We start from the raw sequence: 15,517 nt of genomic DNA, 5'->3' as shown, positions 1-15,517 counted from the left end.
TAAACTATAAAATGTTTTCTAGGACTCTGTGGCTGAAAAATTTTGAAAGTAGTATGTCTCTATTTTGTTGTGGTTCCTGAAGTTATTTCCATACTATTCCATAGGTCAGAGCAAGCTTCGTGGTCATGAGTCTCATATTCTTTACCTGTAAAATGAAACAGTTGTACTCATTTCATCTCTTGGGTTCTTTCTTTATGATTTTCTGATTAAATGTATACTCACTGAGTGATTATGGGACTTGCAGATTTAACTACATGTTGGTCTGATAGCCTGTTTTCTACTTTTCATAATTATATCTCAAAAGTTTAACTCCTTAAAACTCAATAATTGTTTCAAAGTATTAATTGGAATTTTTTTTTCTCCTGCAGCTGAATCATCTCTTGTTGGTTTCGTCCCCTACTCCAATGGTACTCCAGGCAAGATTTTGAAAAAATTTAAACCTATATTTACCCCAATTTGTTAAGTTTTTGATTTAATCATACCTTTGTCTTGTCATTTTTCCTCGGGTCAAAAGAGGTTGAAACTACAAGCTTAAATGGTAAGAATTTTTCTGTAGCAAGTGAAAATTGATAACCCTTAATATGAATATAAGTATAATGAATGGTGTTGAAGGTTTCCTTATTCAAATAACAAACACAAACAAACACAAAAAATCCCCCAGACCATCGACCCTGGAGAGCAACCTAAACTTTCTGGTTAAATGATAACATTCTTATTGTGGAAGGAGGACAGCCGTACACCATTCTAACTGTGCTGTGAAAGGAAAGAAATATCGATCACATTTTGAGAGCTCTACTTGCTCTCCAACACGATGCGAACACACTTTACAGGACAGATTGTTTAAATGGGAAAAGCACATCCAGTGACTTTAATGTGATTCAGCCTAGATTTAGAGGCACGAAGTGTTCAGAGACAGCCTTTTTTTTACAGATGATTTTATCAATTTTTAAATAGTATGAAATGAAAAAAAAATCTGGCTTCATGCTAGGGAAAAGGGCAAAGAATTGGGCTATAATCGAGGGAGGTGGGCAGGGCAGCACATTCTGTTCCCTTTCTTTGTGGGTAGACAGCCTTCCATCTTATTGCAGTCAAAACCCAACACTTTTCACAATCCCTTAGTTAAGATGAAATCTCACCATGTGGTGGGTGGTTAAGGAGCTAAACAATCATAGATGCAACTCATGCCAATCAAAACTGGTTTAAATTCACATTTGGTCCAGTGGGAAGGAAAGACATTATCTGTTTTTTTTTTTTTGTGGTACGCAGGCCTCTCACTGTTGTGGCCTGTCCCGTTGGGGAGCACAGGCTCCGGACGCACAGGCTCAGCGGCCATGGCTCATGGGCCTAGCCGCTCCGCGGCATTTGGGATCTTCCCGGACCGGGGCATGGACCCGTGTCCCCTGCATCGGCAGGTGGACTCTCAACCACTGCACCACCAGGGAAGCCCAAGACATTATCATTTTTATGTGCAATTACTTTTTACAGTGAAAAAACATCTTTAAAATAGCCTTGGCAGTAGTTTTTGGATCCCATTTGTGTGGGGTTTTTTTGTTTTATTAAGTGTAATAATATATTACAGGCCTTTTTTTCCCCCTTAAAGTTTCATCCAGAATAATAAATTCTAGAAGGATTTTCATTTAAAGAAATACCAATAGGGTAGATTTTAAATTGGATTTTAAGTGAAACGATCAAAATGAGATTTCCTTAAAAGTTCGTTGAATATCATGTTCAAGAACTCCAAATTTAAACGAGAATTTCTTAACGATTGTTTTATAAGAGTATACCTTTAGGTACAAATGCATTAAGCATCTATAGGGCTATGTATAATATTAAAGTTACTACTAACTACGGAAATGTCATATCCCTTAGAGACTTTCATTATAATAGAGAAAAAAAGGGGACAGAATATTAAACAACATAAATAGGTTTATTTAAATCTGATGATTATAGGAGTGCTGCTATGTTTTAGACACGTAAAACGTGTTCAGGAAACACATTTTTAAATGAATGAATACTTGCTGAGGAATGGTCTGCGCGGGTTGGGGAATGGCTAGTGTCGTGAGGGGGTGGACCAGTTGGCTTTTGCAAAAGTCTCTAACTTCTCCAGGATTTGGGGAAAAGTGAAATGTTTAAGGAACTTAGGAAGATGCACGTATTTGTTAACCATGTCAATAGCTGTGCTAATTTTTATTATTTTATTTCAGATGCTACTTCGAGCGTATTATCTACTTTGAACAAAACAGGTAATGTCAAGTTATTTCTAAATATAATAACTTGTCTTCTGTGACTTCTTGAGTTTCTCACTTGTGTGGTCTTCTGGGTTAGTAAAAGTTATCTCCTTGCCCATTTCCTATGACTCCAAATGTTGATTTATTACTCGTTTTACTTTGACATTGAACTATAATTCTGGTGTCACCACACTCCTGAACTTCCAAACTCTTATGGCTATAGCCCTCCATTTAAAATAACATTTACAATTTTTTTGATTACAGTAGTAATACATCTTAGCTCATAAAAAATGGGGAATATAGAAAAATGCAAAGAAGAAAATAGCAATCATCTTTAATGTTACTTTCCTAAGACTATTACTGTTAATAATTTGGTATATTTCCATTCAGTATCATATATATATATCACACTATGTATATATATAACAAAATAGTCATAGTTTACATACGTTTTTGTATCTTACCCTTTTGACTTCATATTAAATTATAAGTATTTTCCAGCATCCCTTACTATTAATGACTTGATAATATTCCGTCGTGTACCATATGTGAACATTAAATTTGTTTCTACTTGTTTTTTTGTTGTTGTTGTTGCACTGCGCAGCATGCGGGATCTTAGTTCCCCAACCAGGGATGGAACCCGTGCCCCCTGCAGTGGGAGTGCAGAGTCTTAACCACTGGACTGGGAAGTCCCTGTTTCTGCTTTTTAAATAGAAATTGTTGCAGTGAACATCCTTGTGCCAACATCTTTGCATTTCTCCCTGATTTTTGTAGAATGCTCTTCAAGGATTGGACTTATTTGGGTCAGCATTATGAATATTTCAAGGCCCTTGATACCAATTGCCCAATTACCTTTTAGAAAAGTTGCACCCAACGACGTTCCTGTCTGCAGTGGATGAGAATGTCTTTGTAACCGTACCTTTGCCTAGAGCTGAGACTATGTCATATACTATTAGATTTTCCTCTCAATTCCTTAGGTTCTATTTTGCATCTTTTCATATTTGTGAGGTTGAACATTTTTCCCCCAAAGATTTTTTTACTGGAATCAGTAGTTCATTTCACAGCTGTGTTTTGTTTGCTCTGGAAAGGAAAGTGTCAGGGCAAAACAAAATAATATATTAAAAGGATTCTTAATAGTAATGCAAAATGCTGTCAGCTTTTATAATTACCACCGATCATTGCCCATGGGTCTCTCACACACTGAAACAGAAGCTTGTCAATAACACATACAGACATGAGATTTCTGAAACTGTCAGGATAACGTCATCATTCTTAAGTGTTTCTCCAAGATCTGAGCTTTGTGTTTTCTTCAGAACTTGCTACTCACCCTAGGAGACAGACCTTCTTTGTAAGTCTGTGCCCGGAACACAGTCTCTTCTAACTGGCCATCCTTACAGTAAGGATTTCTGAGCCTGGTTCTCTATTATGTGGGAAATAAGCCATGGGCTCTGTTCCCAAAGCGTGTCGGGAAGATATTTCTAAGGTTCGTTTCTTCAGAGTGTGTTAATATTTGCCTGTGAGTCATTGACTTGGAACAATTCTGTCCTGGTTCTGCTGTGAGCTTGTTGGATGACTGTAGTTGGATAGTCTCAACCTCTCTGAGAATAATTTTATCTATCAATAATATTATATTATTATTATTAACTCCTAAAGAAGGTAGGAGGACACTGTTGATATTCGGGTATAGTAGCAATATTTTGATAGTAGATCCTGTGTTTACTGTTTCCATTCATTTTTATTCTGAATCACCTGCTCCTTACAACCTATCACCCGAAGGTCCTGATAGTGACTTAATTCTGCATATCTGAAGTGTAAGTTCACATTAATTTGTCTAGCAGCAGCGTATGGAAACTGCAGTAGAATTATGCAGGCAGTGGGGTAACAGGAATGATCTAACTGGGTAAATGTAGGAATCCGAATCCAGACCCACCCTCTGCCAATGCTATATGATCTGAGTATGTAATTCTCATTCATTCTGCTGCTGAGATGACCAATAGTGTCTTAAATGTGTCAACAGTTTGATTTTCTTAGCAGTTCACCAAAATGATACTCATGGCAAATTGTTTTTAAAAAATAACAATTCTGCTCTAATATTTAAATTGCTTCTTTGCAGAAAAAACTAAAATCACTATAGTAAAAACCTTCAATGCATCAGGTATGACTTATTATCAATATCAAGACTTTCTTTTTTTGTAACTAAAGTAAAATTAAACAAATGGCTGGTGTTTATGTTTTCTTTCTCTTTTTTCCTGTCTTTTAAAAATCAAATCTGTTCTTCACGTGTAGGTGTTTATGCACTGGGTACCTTAAATTGTACTAAGTGTTTGGGATTATATAATAATGATCAGACACAATGCCCGCCCTCTAGAATCTTCTAGTCTATGAGGAGAGACAAGGCAAACAGATAACCAGCATGAACATGTGTGCAGATAAAGGCAATGATTTCACAAGTGATTCTGACATGGATAAGAATCATGAGAGATAGAAGGGCTGGTGCTAATGATTATCAGTGAGATGCAATTTATGAAGGAAAGATTCTTAGAGGAGTGAACCTCAAACTCTTTTTAAATCAAATAAGGGATGTACTATTAAGTGCCTATTATAAGATTAAGGATACATGATTTGCTTAACAAAGGCTTCCAGTTGATTTAAAGCAGGGGTTGGCAAACTATGGCCTGTGGGCCAAATATGGCCCACCACCTGTTCTTGTAAATAAAGTTTTATTGGAACACTGCCATGCCCATTTGTTTACACATTGTCTATGGCTACTTTCCCGCCACAAGGAATAGTAGAGTAGCTGCAACAGAGACTATATGACACACAAAGCCTAAAATATTTACAATAGGGTTGGCCCATTACAGCCAGAGTTTTCTCGCTCATGATTTAAAGGCTGACTTGTGGCCATGTACTTGGAGGAAATTATGGATAACAGCCCTAGCAATAGGAAAGAAAATTCTCAGTATGAATGAGGAGCAAAAGATACGCATCACTGGAAACAAAGGTGCTACTAAAATTTCGAGAAAGATGAGAGATGGAGATGAGAGAATGAAAAGCTTAGTAAGCAATAGAACAATGTTTGACCAACAACATTAAAGCATTACTATCCATAGTAATCTATAGTATTTGCATAGTGAGTTATATCCATAAGCAAGTATATTTAAAATGAAATCTTTCTCTTTTGGTGTGGGTAACATTGCTGCACAACAATATAGAAATCTACATGTCAGGTAACTTTTGGCACCTAAATTCAGTTCGCTCACAGAATCAAAACTCTTAGCTGAAACGTGATGCCTACACTCCAAATGTCAACTAAATCATTCTGGCAGGAACCACATCGCATGCACTAACTCAAATTATAATTTTAGTTTGTGTCCAAACTAGTTCTCTTAGGGAAGAATTAAGCACTCATAAAGTACTATAGAAATAAAATAGCAATCAGGCATTGCATACGTTAATTCTGACCAAACCAGACCTAACAGGGACATCAAAATATTTCTTAATATGACAACCTTCTCCCCTTGGCAGTCTGCTAATACATTATCAGCATTTGCCCCTCGCACTTATTATAGATTTCTTATACTTTGCCAAAAGGATGAAATTAATGAAGGGAAGATTCTCAGCAGAGTAAATCAAATCAAAGAAGAGGTGTACCTCTCCTTTCACCAAAGGAGAAAGTATTTCTCAGGTTAATATGTATGAAGTATTTTTTCTAACATGGCTTATTTCACCTCCCATTCGTCTCTGCCTCCTTTGTATGCCTACGTCATCTGTTGTACTGTCCATCACTCCATTTTGCCCTCACTATAACTTTTTATTTACTGGCCAGTATCACTCACTAGATTGTAAGCTTGTTGAGGGCAGGGTCCGTATCTGGAACCTCCCAAAGCCTATAGAATAAGGTAGGCGCTCAGCAAACATTTTTTGAATTTTGTAGTTTTTGCCCATGTGAAATGACATCATGACATTGATGTTATTTTATACATACATTTGCATAAGGAGCTAAGACCAGCGTTAGAGTGTTCATGGAATCCCCTGCCTAGGAAAGGAAGGAGGACCTATGAGTAAGGAAGGGCTATTTCATTTAAAGTCTCTATACTCGATTGTATTCATGCTGTTCCTTTTATATTGGACAGAAGAGGGATTAATTGGGAATGGGACAAAGACATTTTAGGGAGTAGGGGATCAGACACTGACATACTAAAGAATAGTAGAGTCCAGTTCCATAATTGAACTACTAAGAAATGAAAATTCTCATTCCTTTAGTCTTTGTGGAATTCATCCAGCCAATTACATCCAACATGTAATATTTTGGGTACACGCTTAATGCTTGAATTTGTGAATTCTCTTAATGTAGTATGTAAGTGCAGGTGTTTACATGCTTAACCTGCTGTGTTGTGTTTTCTTTGCAGGTGTCAAACCCCAGAGAAATATCTGCAATTTGTCATCTATTTGCAATGACTCAGGTTAGTTCTTGTGTACACTACACATTACCGGGTAAATTAGCTCCACAGAGAAGTGGTTTGTTTTCCTGCCGTTGAGTATGTGATGTGTGCCCCTCTGATTTATCTCCTTTCATCACACCTGGCTACTAAGAGTCTCGAATGAAAACAAAAGCAAATTTTAGATCAGGCTGAAAGTGAGATAATGGGTTAACTTCCTTAATATGAGAACGTGAAGCTCTGCACCAAATATTTTTCACCATAGCTTTAAATCCATAGCTAATGCCCTTAGAGTTGATTTATGAACATAATAATGAACTTAATTATTGAAAGCCAGTTCTTATATATAATATCCTCAAGGTTCTCCATAGGACCTTAAGTATTATAACTTAGAAACAGGATGTTGTCTTTTGCTAAAAATAAAACAAACCACTCTACTAGAATGTTGCAAATCTTACGTACACCTAGTTTAATTGGGCGCTAATTGCAGTAGTGCCCATAGTGTATTTTGCCATCTCTAACTAGACTGTCCACTATTTTTAAAAATTAAGATGGCAGTCGCTTGAGAACATGCTATTTTTGAAATGGGAATATTTTCCCTTCTGCCATGGGCCAGAAGGAATGGAACAACCACTTTTCTGACGTTGGTTTGGCTCTCTCGGGTCCCTTCCTTATTAAAACCAATGAAAGAGATGTGAAAAACAGAAAAACATGGTATGGATGGTCAGAACTGGACCATGGGAAGAAAGAAGAGGAAAGTAACAAAGTATTTTATAATATTGAAGTCTTAGTGTAGCTCCAGTGATACAAAAAAGCCAATAATTATAGGAATGTTTTCCTTTTATTCTGTTCCTTTTAACAGTTTAATAATTTCTTTGAAAAACATAGGAAACAATTTCAAGTGAAGTAAGTTAAGGTTGGATAGTTTAGAAAACTTCCATTGAAAGAATGTTCCACAGACACTTTCTGTTTATGTGATTGTGAGGTTTACTTACATCAGCTTTCTGCTGATAGTATGCTCCAGGTCGAATATAGCAGGAAAGTGTTAGCTGGCTTTGATTAAAGGGAGCAGAAACTTGTTGGATACATTTCACCTTTATATATTGTGGAACTCTCTTCTCTCCTCCTTCTCCTCTCCCTCCTCTCTTACCCTTCTCTTTACTGAATTCTCCATAATTTCGTTATTTTCATGCTTCATCTATGTTTTGGACTGGTGACTAATGTCTAGCTTAGTGTTATGTCTACAGGATGTTTGATAACTGAAAATTGAACATTAAGTCAAAAAAAAACCTGGTCATCTTGAGTAACAGATGCCAGGAAGCTGGTTAGAGTAATGTTTTCCCCAGTTAAGCTACTGAATTGACCATCTGTTTTAGTGTCTGGTGAAAACAGCCTCTTCAGGGGACCTACTGTTTTGTCACCAGAAATTCCACGATATCCTCCCAGAAACTAGAAACCTTCACTTCTTGCAGTTTCCAATCTGGATTCATTAAGGGAAATGGAGGCTGGTGAAAAAACTGAGAGCTGACCAGGTAGAGTTAGGCTGAGGGTCAGAAGGTGGTTGCTTCCTGGTTGCTCTGCTACCCCTGTGCGCCCAGCACATTCTTGAAACTCAGCATGTGCTGAATAAGACTGAGGGATGAACTTGGAGAATGGAGAGGTGAGGGAGAAAAATTGTGGGTGTCAGCACACACACACAGGCACTAAATAAGTTTTTAAAAGCTAAGATTTTTGCAAAAATGTACGAGTAATTCTATGCATGTATCAATTATCTTTTCTTTTTAAATTTATTTTTGGCCGCGTTGGTTCTTCGTTGCTGTGCGCGGGCTTTCTCTAGTTGCGGCGAGCGGGGGCTGCTCTTCGTTGCGGTGCGCGGGTTTCTCATTGCGGTGGCTTCTCTTGTTGAGGAGCACGGGCTCTAGGCACGTGGGCTCAGTAGTTGTGGCACACGGGCTCAGTAGTTGTGGCTCGTGGGCTCTAGAGCGCAGGCTCAGTAGTTGTGGCGCACAGGCTTAGTTGCTCCGCGGCATGTGGGATCTTCTCAGACCAGGGCTCGAACCCGTGTCCCCTGCATCGGCAGGTGGATTCTTAACCACTGCGCCACCAGGGAAGCCCCATCAATTATCTTTACTTTTAATAATTATGTAGTGCATTAATTGAAATTTCAGTATCAATATGCAGAGTTTGAGGTTCTCAGTAGAAAGGTTGCTGGAATAGATAAATCATGTTAATCACTGGCCTAGTAGCGTTGTCAGCCATTTTAAGGGGAAGTGGACCACTGGGTCCTTGGCTGTGGGAATCAGTTGTACTTTGTAGTGCAATAAAAGATGAGACGGGGTGGCCTTCCACCCTCTAGCTCAGGAGTTGGCAAACTACTGCGCATAGTCCAAATAATAGCCTGCCACATGTTTTCGTAAATAAAGTTTCATGGGAACACAGCCATGCCATTCATTTATATACTGTCTATGGCTGCTCTTACGCTACAACCGCAAAGTTGAGTAGTTTCGACAGAGAACCTATAGCCCACAAAACCTCAAATATTTACTTTCTGATCTCTTACCAAAAGAGTTGGCTGCATCCTGCTCTAGTTTGTATGATATCCTTGCCCTTCTGATCAGGAGGCCAGTTTTTTGTCTCTGTAGATTATGAAGTGCACACAGTGTACTTCTGTTAAGGAGTCTCTGTTTTGTCTCCAGATAGAGCCAAAGCCCTTCCGAGTATACCCTGCAGGAAATGGCATTGACTGAAATTGAGTTGTGTTTCCCAAGGAGAGCATTTTCAGAACAGGGTTTTCTGGCGTTTCTGGGACGAAAGCCACAGTGAGTTTTTCAGCTGAAGAAAGGATTTGCTCTGCATTCTGTTCAGGTTTCAAAGCAAAATCTCAACTTTGCTCCTAGGAAAGATAGTGCATTTGGTAGCTGTATTTTATTTTATTATTATATATATTTTTTTATTTTCATCTGGTAGCTGTATTTTAAAACAAAAAAGAAAAACCCAAAATGGCAAGGAATAAATAGACTTTCATAAGGCTGTGTAACTGCTGAGAAATCCTTTTTCCCTCCCTCCCGTGTCTCCCATAACTGCAACTATAACAGCTTAAAAAGATTTGCAGTGTTAGAGCCACAGTTCCCCAGTTAACATCATTAAGGGAAACAAAGTCCTGATGCGAAGCACATAGATAGGGATAAAATTTCTTGACGAGGGGACAAGTTTTTTGTTTTTCTGCATTCCCACATAAAATGTATAGTTGATATTTTCTGAAAATTATACTGATTGATAATCGTTGGGTAAGTTTGTGATAGAAAAGAAAGTAAATGTGAATAACAAAGAATTTGATGAAATTGTTTATAAAGTAATCTGATAATATTTTTCTGTATTGTATTAATCCTCAAACTCTAAGGATGCAAGTTTCAAATTGCTTTTTGAAAATTTATTTTTAGCCTTTTTTAGAGGTGAGATCATGTTTCAATATGATGAAGAAAGCAATGTTACCCAGGTAGGTTTTAAAGACTTTTTAATTGCAATTTAAAAAGTGAATTTTCATGTATTTAAAGATTTAAGGTTCAAATTATTTCTGATATTTAGCATATTTAATCACTAAATTTAAATAAAGTACGTGTTGTTGAAACATTAGCTTTGTTGGGAGGGCTTGACTTCAGGATAATCATGGTATTTTGTTAAAAATTATATTTTAGTTTTCACTAGGCTTGATGCTGAATAGAGTGTTTATATGATACAGTTCTATTGCCAGTCAAAATTTGAAATTATATTAGAAACTCCTAGCAGTAAGAAATGTAATATATTGAACCTAAAGATTGTCTTCTCAATCTGATCCTGTTCACCCCATGGGGGATTCAGACACAGTAGTATCAGCCTTCCCATAACCTAGATTGGTTCAGAAGATCCCAGCTAAATATGGTTTGTTAATTCAGTATATATTTCCTGAGCACCTACTATGTGCCAGGCAATGAGCTAGGTGCTAGAAATGCAGTGATGGTTGCTACCAAGTGTCCCTGTTTACATTCACATAGAGAACTTTAATAGTGTTCTTTTGGGGGACCCCTTGGAACAACAAAAGATAGAAATTAGCACATCAGACTTGCTGATTCAGAATATTTTTTTAAAGAAAACATAAAAACAAAAACTGACTCAGCCAATATATATTTGATCGTTTGCTAGACAATATTCCATGCCGTTAGGAATCACAGTCTTTGGGGTGTAGTTCTTTGGATGCCCAACAAAACTGAAGAACAGCTTCTTCTTAGAAAGTGTTATAAAACAAAACAATATTTGTTGTATTCTTAATGATTTTGTGCTTCTAGCAGAATCAAGTTATGGCTAATGGCACCTCAACTGGAATCCTGTCTCTAAGGGAATTGAAGTGAGTAATCAATCTGCTGTTTGATTTAAAACTTAAGACATCAACTATGGAAAGATACTTGTTGCGCTATCTATACTTTTGGAAACTGAGAATAGGAAAGAGACAGACCCCAGAGGTCATAAGGAATTGGTTCTTGAGATCTTTGCAAACTAACCATAGTCGCCTGTCTTCAACTAATATCCCTGTGAGGCTGTTCTCTTTGATGCTATCGAATTATGTAAGAGTGTCACCAAACCAGATTCATTTTGCCCAATGCACAGCAAGCCAAAACACTGAGAGGCCAAGGTTTGCAGCAAAGAGAAGGGTTTATTCCCAAGGCAGCCACATGAGGAGAACAAGTCTCAGATCTGCCTCCCCAAAGGCCAGAGACTTGGGGTATTTATGAGGTAAAGAATAAAGTGGCAGGGCAGTCTGAGGCTGGGGAGCGTGGGGAGCATGGGGAAAGGTGATTGGAAAAAGGTGGGTAATCTTTGTTCTGTGCAGGTGTTACTAAGCTACAGACCTCTGCATGTTCAAAAATGGAGGTGCTTAGCACCATCTGAGGGTGGAGTTTTCAGCCCTCTGATGCCAAGGACATCGGACACTCGCGCATGCCCAGTTGGAGGGTCACGGGTCCTAATCCCGTCTTAACCAGTTCAGCTAGAACTAGATACAGCTGACTCCAAGTTCCTGGAAAACAACTCGGGAAAACATCTTATTGTTTAGGCTACATGCTGCTTGGAGGACATGCAGGTCTTAAAAGGACTTTGATTAGTGAAGGCAGGTTATAGGCGAAATGGATTTGACTAATAATTACCCACGGTTTCAAGAGCTCCATTTGAAATGGTATTTGGGTTTTAATATGATTTGGTAGCCAGCCAGGTTGAAATAAGAGTTCAAGGTAGGACTCCATGTATACCATTTACTCATGCTTTCATGAGGCATCGGTCATTCAAAAGTCAGAGAGAGGTCTTTGTTAAGTAGACCTCAGTTTACAAGGGTAAGCACAGATAGTAAGAAATGCATTACAAATAAATGCTCCTAGTTAGACAATAGGTCAAAATGTCGGCCAGCAGACAGGCTCACCTTGACTGTCACAGGTGAAATTCATCCACTCTCAACCTTGCTATTATCTTTCAAAAGAGATTTTCGTAAACTTTTGAACCAAATCCAGAAGCTCTGAGGAGTATCTGTGATGACACTGAAGAGAAAAACTTTTCCAAGTTATCAATAAAAAAAAACACACGTGATAGGAAACGTGTTTTTAAACTCACAAGTTCGTAAATAGAACACAACCTAGCATACTTGTAAGTAATTCGTTTTAATTGCTAGACTTGAAATATAGATGAGTTCATTTAAAGCCACCAAGCATTTGTTGAACATCTACTGTGTGCTAGGCATTGGGGATACCAATGGGGATAAACCCAACTCTCTGAGATGGAAAACTGGGTCTAGAGCAGTGGTTCTCAACCCTGACTGTATATTAAAATCACCTGGGGAGCTTTTAAAATGCCTGCTATCCAGGCACACTCCATAACAATTAAATGGGTATTTGGGGCCTGAGTTGCAGGCATTGGTGTTTTTGAAAACTCCCTAGGTGGTTCCAGCACGAGGCCAATTTTGAGAAGCAGGAATCTAGAGTCTGATGGGAAAGAAGCAGGAAGCAAACAAATGATAACGATACAGTGTAATCCCTGCAATGAAGGTGACACGTACAGGCTACCAAAGGATGTTCTGAGTGTCTGAATATAGAGTAGGCAGAGTAGTTGGACATGACTGGAGTGGCCAGGGAAACCCCAGAAAGAAGGTGGCCTCTGAGCACAGTTCTGCAGGAGCAGCTCCTGCCAGCTTGAAAAGCTAGCTGACTACTGTTGCCACGATACTTCTCTTCTCTCCAGACCTTCCCTGGAGCCAAGAACTATTGCCCAGTCCTTAGAGCAGGATTTCTCAGCCTCAGCACTGTTGACATTTGGGGCCTGATCATTCTTTGTTATGTGGGGCTGTGCTGAGCATTGTAGGATGTGTAACAGATCCCTGGCCTCTACCCACTAGAGGCAGGGAGCACCCTGCCCCCAATTGTGACAATCAAAAATGTCTCCAGATATTGCCAGATGTCCCTGGGGCGGGCAGAGTCACCCCAGTTGAGAATCGCTGCCTTCACGTGAGTTCTTTAACTAGATTTCTTTCATCCTAAGTTCATGTGAAGCTCTGCCACATTGAAGAAATAAAACTGTTGTTGGAGTGGGACTGGAGGAAAGGAATGAGGGAAATTCCTAAAGAGGAGTTGTGAGGAGGGGAAGGCAGGGCTGGGGAGTGCTAGAGGGCAGGTGGGGTCAGTTGGAGAGAGAATGAGTAAGAAATCAGAGACAGACCCCAGGGTGAGTGGCTGGCCCCTCTCAGAAATTTTGCTTCCGGCCAGCTCTTCCTCTGGCCCTTTGCCAGAAGCAGCTGCCTGGGGGTTGCAGTAGCCTAATGAAATAAGATTGTTCAACCATAATTTATATCTTGCTGTTGGCTAGAACCGATACAGCTTCTGTCTGGTTAGTTTCCCTTGTCATATAAATAATGAATTTTTCCCACCTAGGAATCTCTTGTTATACCCAGTATTTCTTCAGAGTGAGCACTGCAAGCAATAAATACCATATGCTTAATTTAATTGCTAAAAATCTAACTTGTTTTGAACTTAACATCACCAATGATCTCCTTCATATCAATTTCTCATTTTATTAACAGACGATCAGAACTCAACAAAACCCTGCAAACTTTAAGTGAGGTAATCATAGTACATCCTGTATTTGTTTATAATTATTGTTATTGTTTGGGGGAGAGCGTGGAGTTCTGTACTCCTGAGGAGATATGTATTCAAATTACCCCAAATCTGTCATGTATAAGAATGAACGGGCTAGTTCCATTACTCCAAAAATCAGAACTAGGCTCAACGGATGGACATTACAAGGGGGTAGATTTTCCTGTAAGTAAAACCAAGTTTCTTAAAACAAGGGCTCCAGGAGAATGAGCTCCCTTGTGTGGTAATGAGTTTCCTGACACTAGAGGTATCCAAGTAGAGCCTGTATTGGCCTGAATAGCTTTGATCATATGTCATTAATCTGGTAGGAATGTGAATTGGATGATTCCTAGGGGTTCTTGTGGTTTTAAGATTCTGTGATGCTGTGATTAGTCCTGGGTCATCTTGCCTGACATTTTCAACTGTCAAACTAACATGGATTTTTTTTTCTTTTGTTTCAGACTTATTTTATAGTGTGTGCTACAGCAGAGGCCCAAAGGTCAGTCATTTTTAATACTTTTATATAAATAACCTTATTTCGCTACTCATGAGAAATAAAGTACAAGGAGTCTTAGGGTGCAAATTCAAAAGCATTCCTCTAAAATAAATACACATTAGTGATATTTTGGATATATAATTTTTTATTCTTCCAAACACATATCACTGTCATATCCATATTCTCATTTCTTTATGAAGCACAGAGGGGTGGGTGGTGTTGGGCCATTTGCCTCTGGTTCTATGAAGCTAAGGGTCATCAGTTCCCTTAGCCCCATAAGGCCACCAATAGGAACAATAAATGGCTCCCAGTGGTCCAGTCAGGGTGAAGGCCACACAGAGAAGGAGGAACATAATATGGCGCTAGGAAAGAAAAGGAGAGAGGGGGAAGGAAAAGATAGGAAAGAAAGAGAAAAGAAGAAAATAAAAAGTGTGTGCAAGGGTCGGGACTTCCCTGGTGGCGCAGTGTTTAAGGATCCACCTTCCAGTGCAGGGGACACGGGTTCGAGCCCTGGTCTGGGAAGATCCCACGTGCCGCGGAGCAACTAAGCCCGTGCGCCACAACTACTGAGCCTGCGCTCTAGAGCCCGTGAGCCACAACTACTGAGCCTGTGCTCTGGAGCCTGTGAGCCACAACTACTGAAGCCCACACGCCTAGAGCCCATGCTCTGCAAAAAGAGAAGCCATCACAGTGAGAACCCGGCACACCGCAACGAAGAGTAGCCCCCGCTCTCCGCAGCTAGAGAAAGCCCGCGTGCAGCAACAAAGACCCAGTGCAGCCAAAAAGAAAGAAAGAAATTTATTTGAAAAAAAAAAAAAGTGTGTGCAAGGATGAATCAGAGATTGCCTGACAGCTATTTGAGGTTACACAGATTATCATTTGAAATTATGTCCATTGGCTGTCCTGGCTGCATAAGCCAATGGCTTTTAGGTCGATAATCTCACTACCCGAATCTTGAGCATTCTGTGAGAGTAAAAGTCCTAGAAAATAACAGTTTCTACTCATCAGACAGTTCATTGGTACAAATAAAGGCAAGCCTTCCGTGAAATTGTAGATAGGATTCCTATTCACTGTATGTATTTGTTATTTCACTTTTCATTATTTGCAACATTAAACCAAGACGAAAGTAAAAAAGAAACAGAATGTCTTAAATTCCTGGTTATCTGATGACCTGAATTGAACTGCCAGAAAGATTTTGGATTTAAGAGA

General features: G+C 39.1%; 1 protein-coding gene across 23 annotated transcripts in view; it reads left to right on the top strand.

Moving 5' to 3' along the window:
- Window positions 1–15,517, top strand: part of ADGRG2 (adhesion G protein-coupled receptor G2) — a 185,430-nt gene that overhangs the window by 141,077 nt on the left and 28,836 nt on the right. For 9 of the 23 annotated variants that reach the window (XM_049704707.1, XM_049704725.1, XM_049704706.1 and 6 more), the window contains 9 exons: window positions 369–416; window positions 515–538; window positions 2,205–2,243; window positions 4,342–4,383; window positions 6,638–6,691; window positions 10,108–10,163; window positions 10,990–11,048; window positions 13,761–13,800; window positions 14,274–14,311. In XM_049704707.1, the coding sequence (XP_049560664.1) occupies window positions 369–416; window positions 515–538; window positions 2,205–2,243; window positions 4,342–4,383; window positions 6,638–6,691; window positions 10,108–10,163; window positions 10,990–11,048; window positions 13,761–13,800; window positions 14,274–14,311 (400 nt within the window). The remainder of the gene's footprint in view (window positions 1–368; window positions 417–514; window positions 539–2,204; window positions 2,244–4,341; window positions 4,384–6,637; window positions 6,692–10,107; window positions 10,164–10,989; window positions 11,049–13,760; window positions 13,801–14,273; window positions 14,312–15,517) is intronic. The other 14 variants (XM_049704709.1, XM_049704711.1, XM_049704710.1 and 11 more) reach the window with 14 other exon arrangements.

The sequence above is a fragment of the Orcinus orca genome, chromosome X (genome assembly GCF_937001465.1).
Source record: "Orcinus orca chromosome X, mOrcOrc1.1, whole genome shotgun sequence".
NCBI lineage: Eukaryota > Metazoa > Chordata > Mammalia > Artiodactyla > Delphinidae > Orcinus > Orcinus orca.
This window is presented reverse-complemented; position numbering and strand designations above follow the sequence as displayed.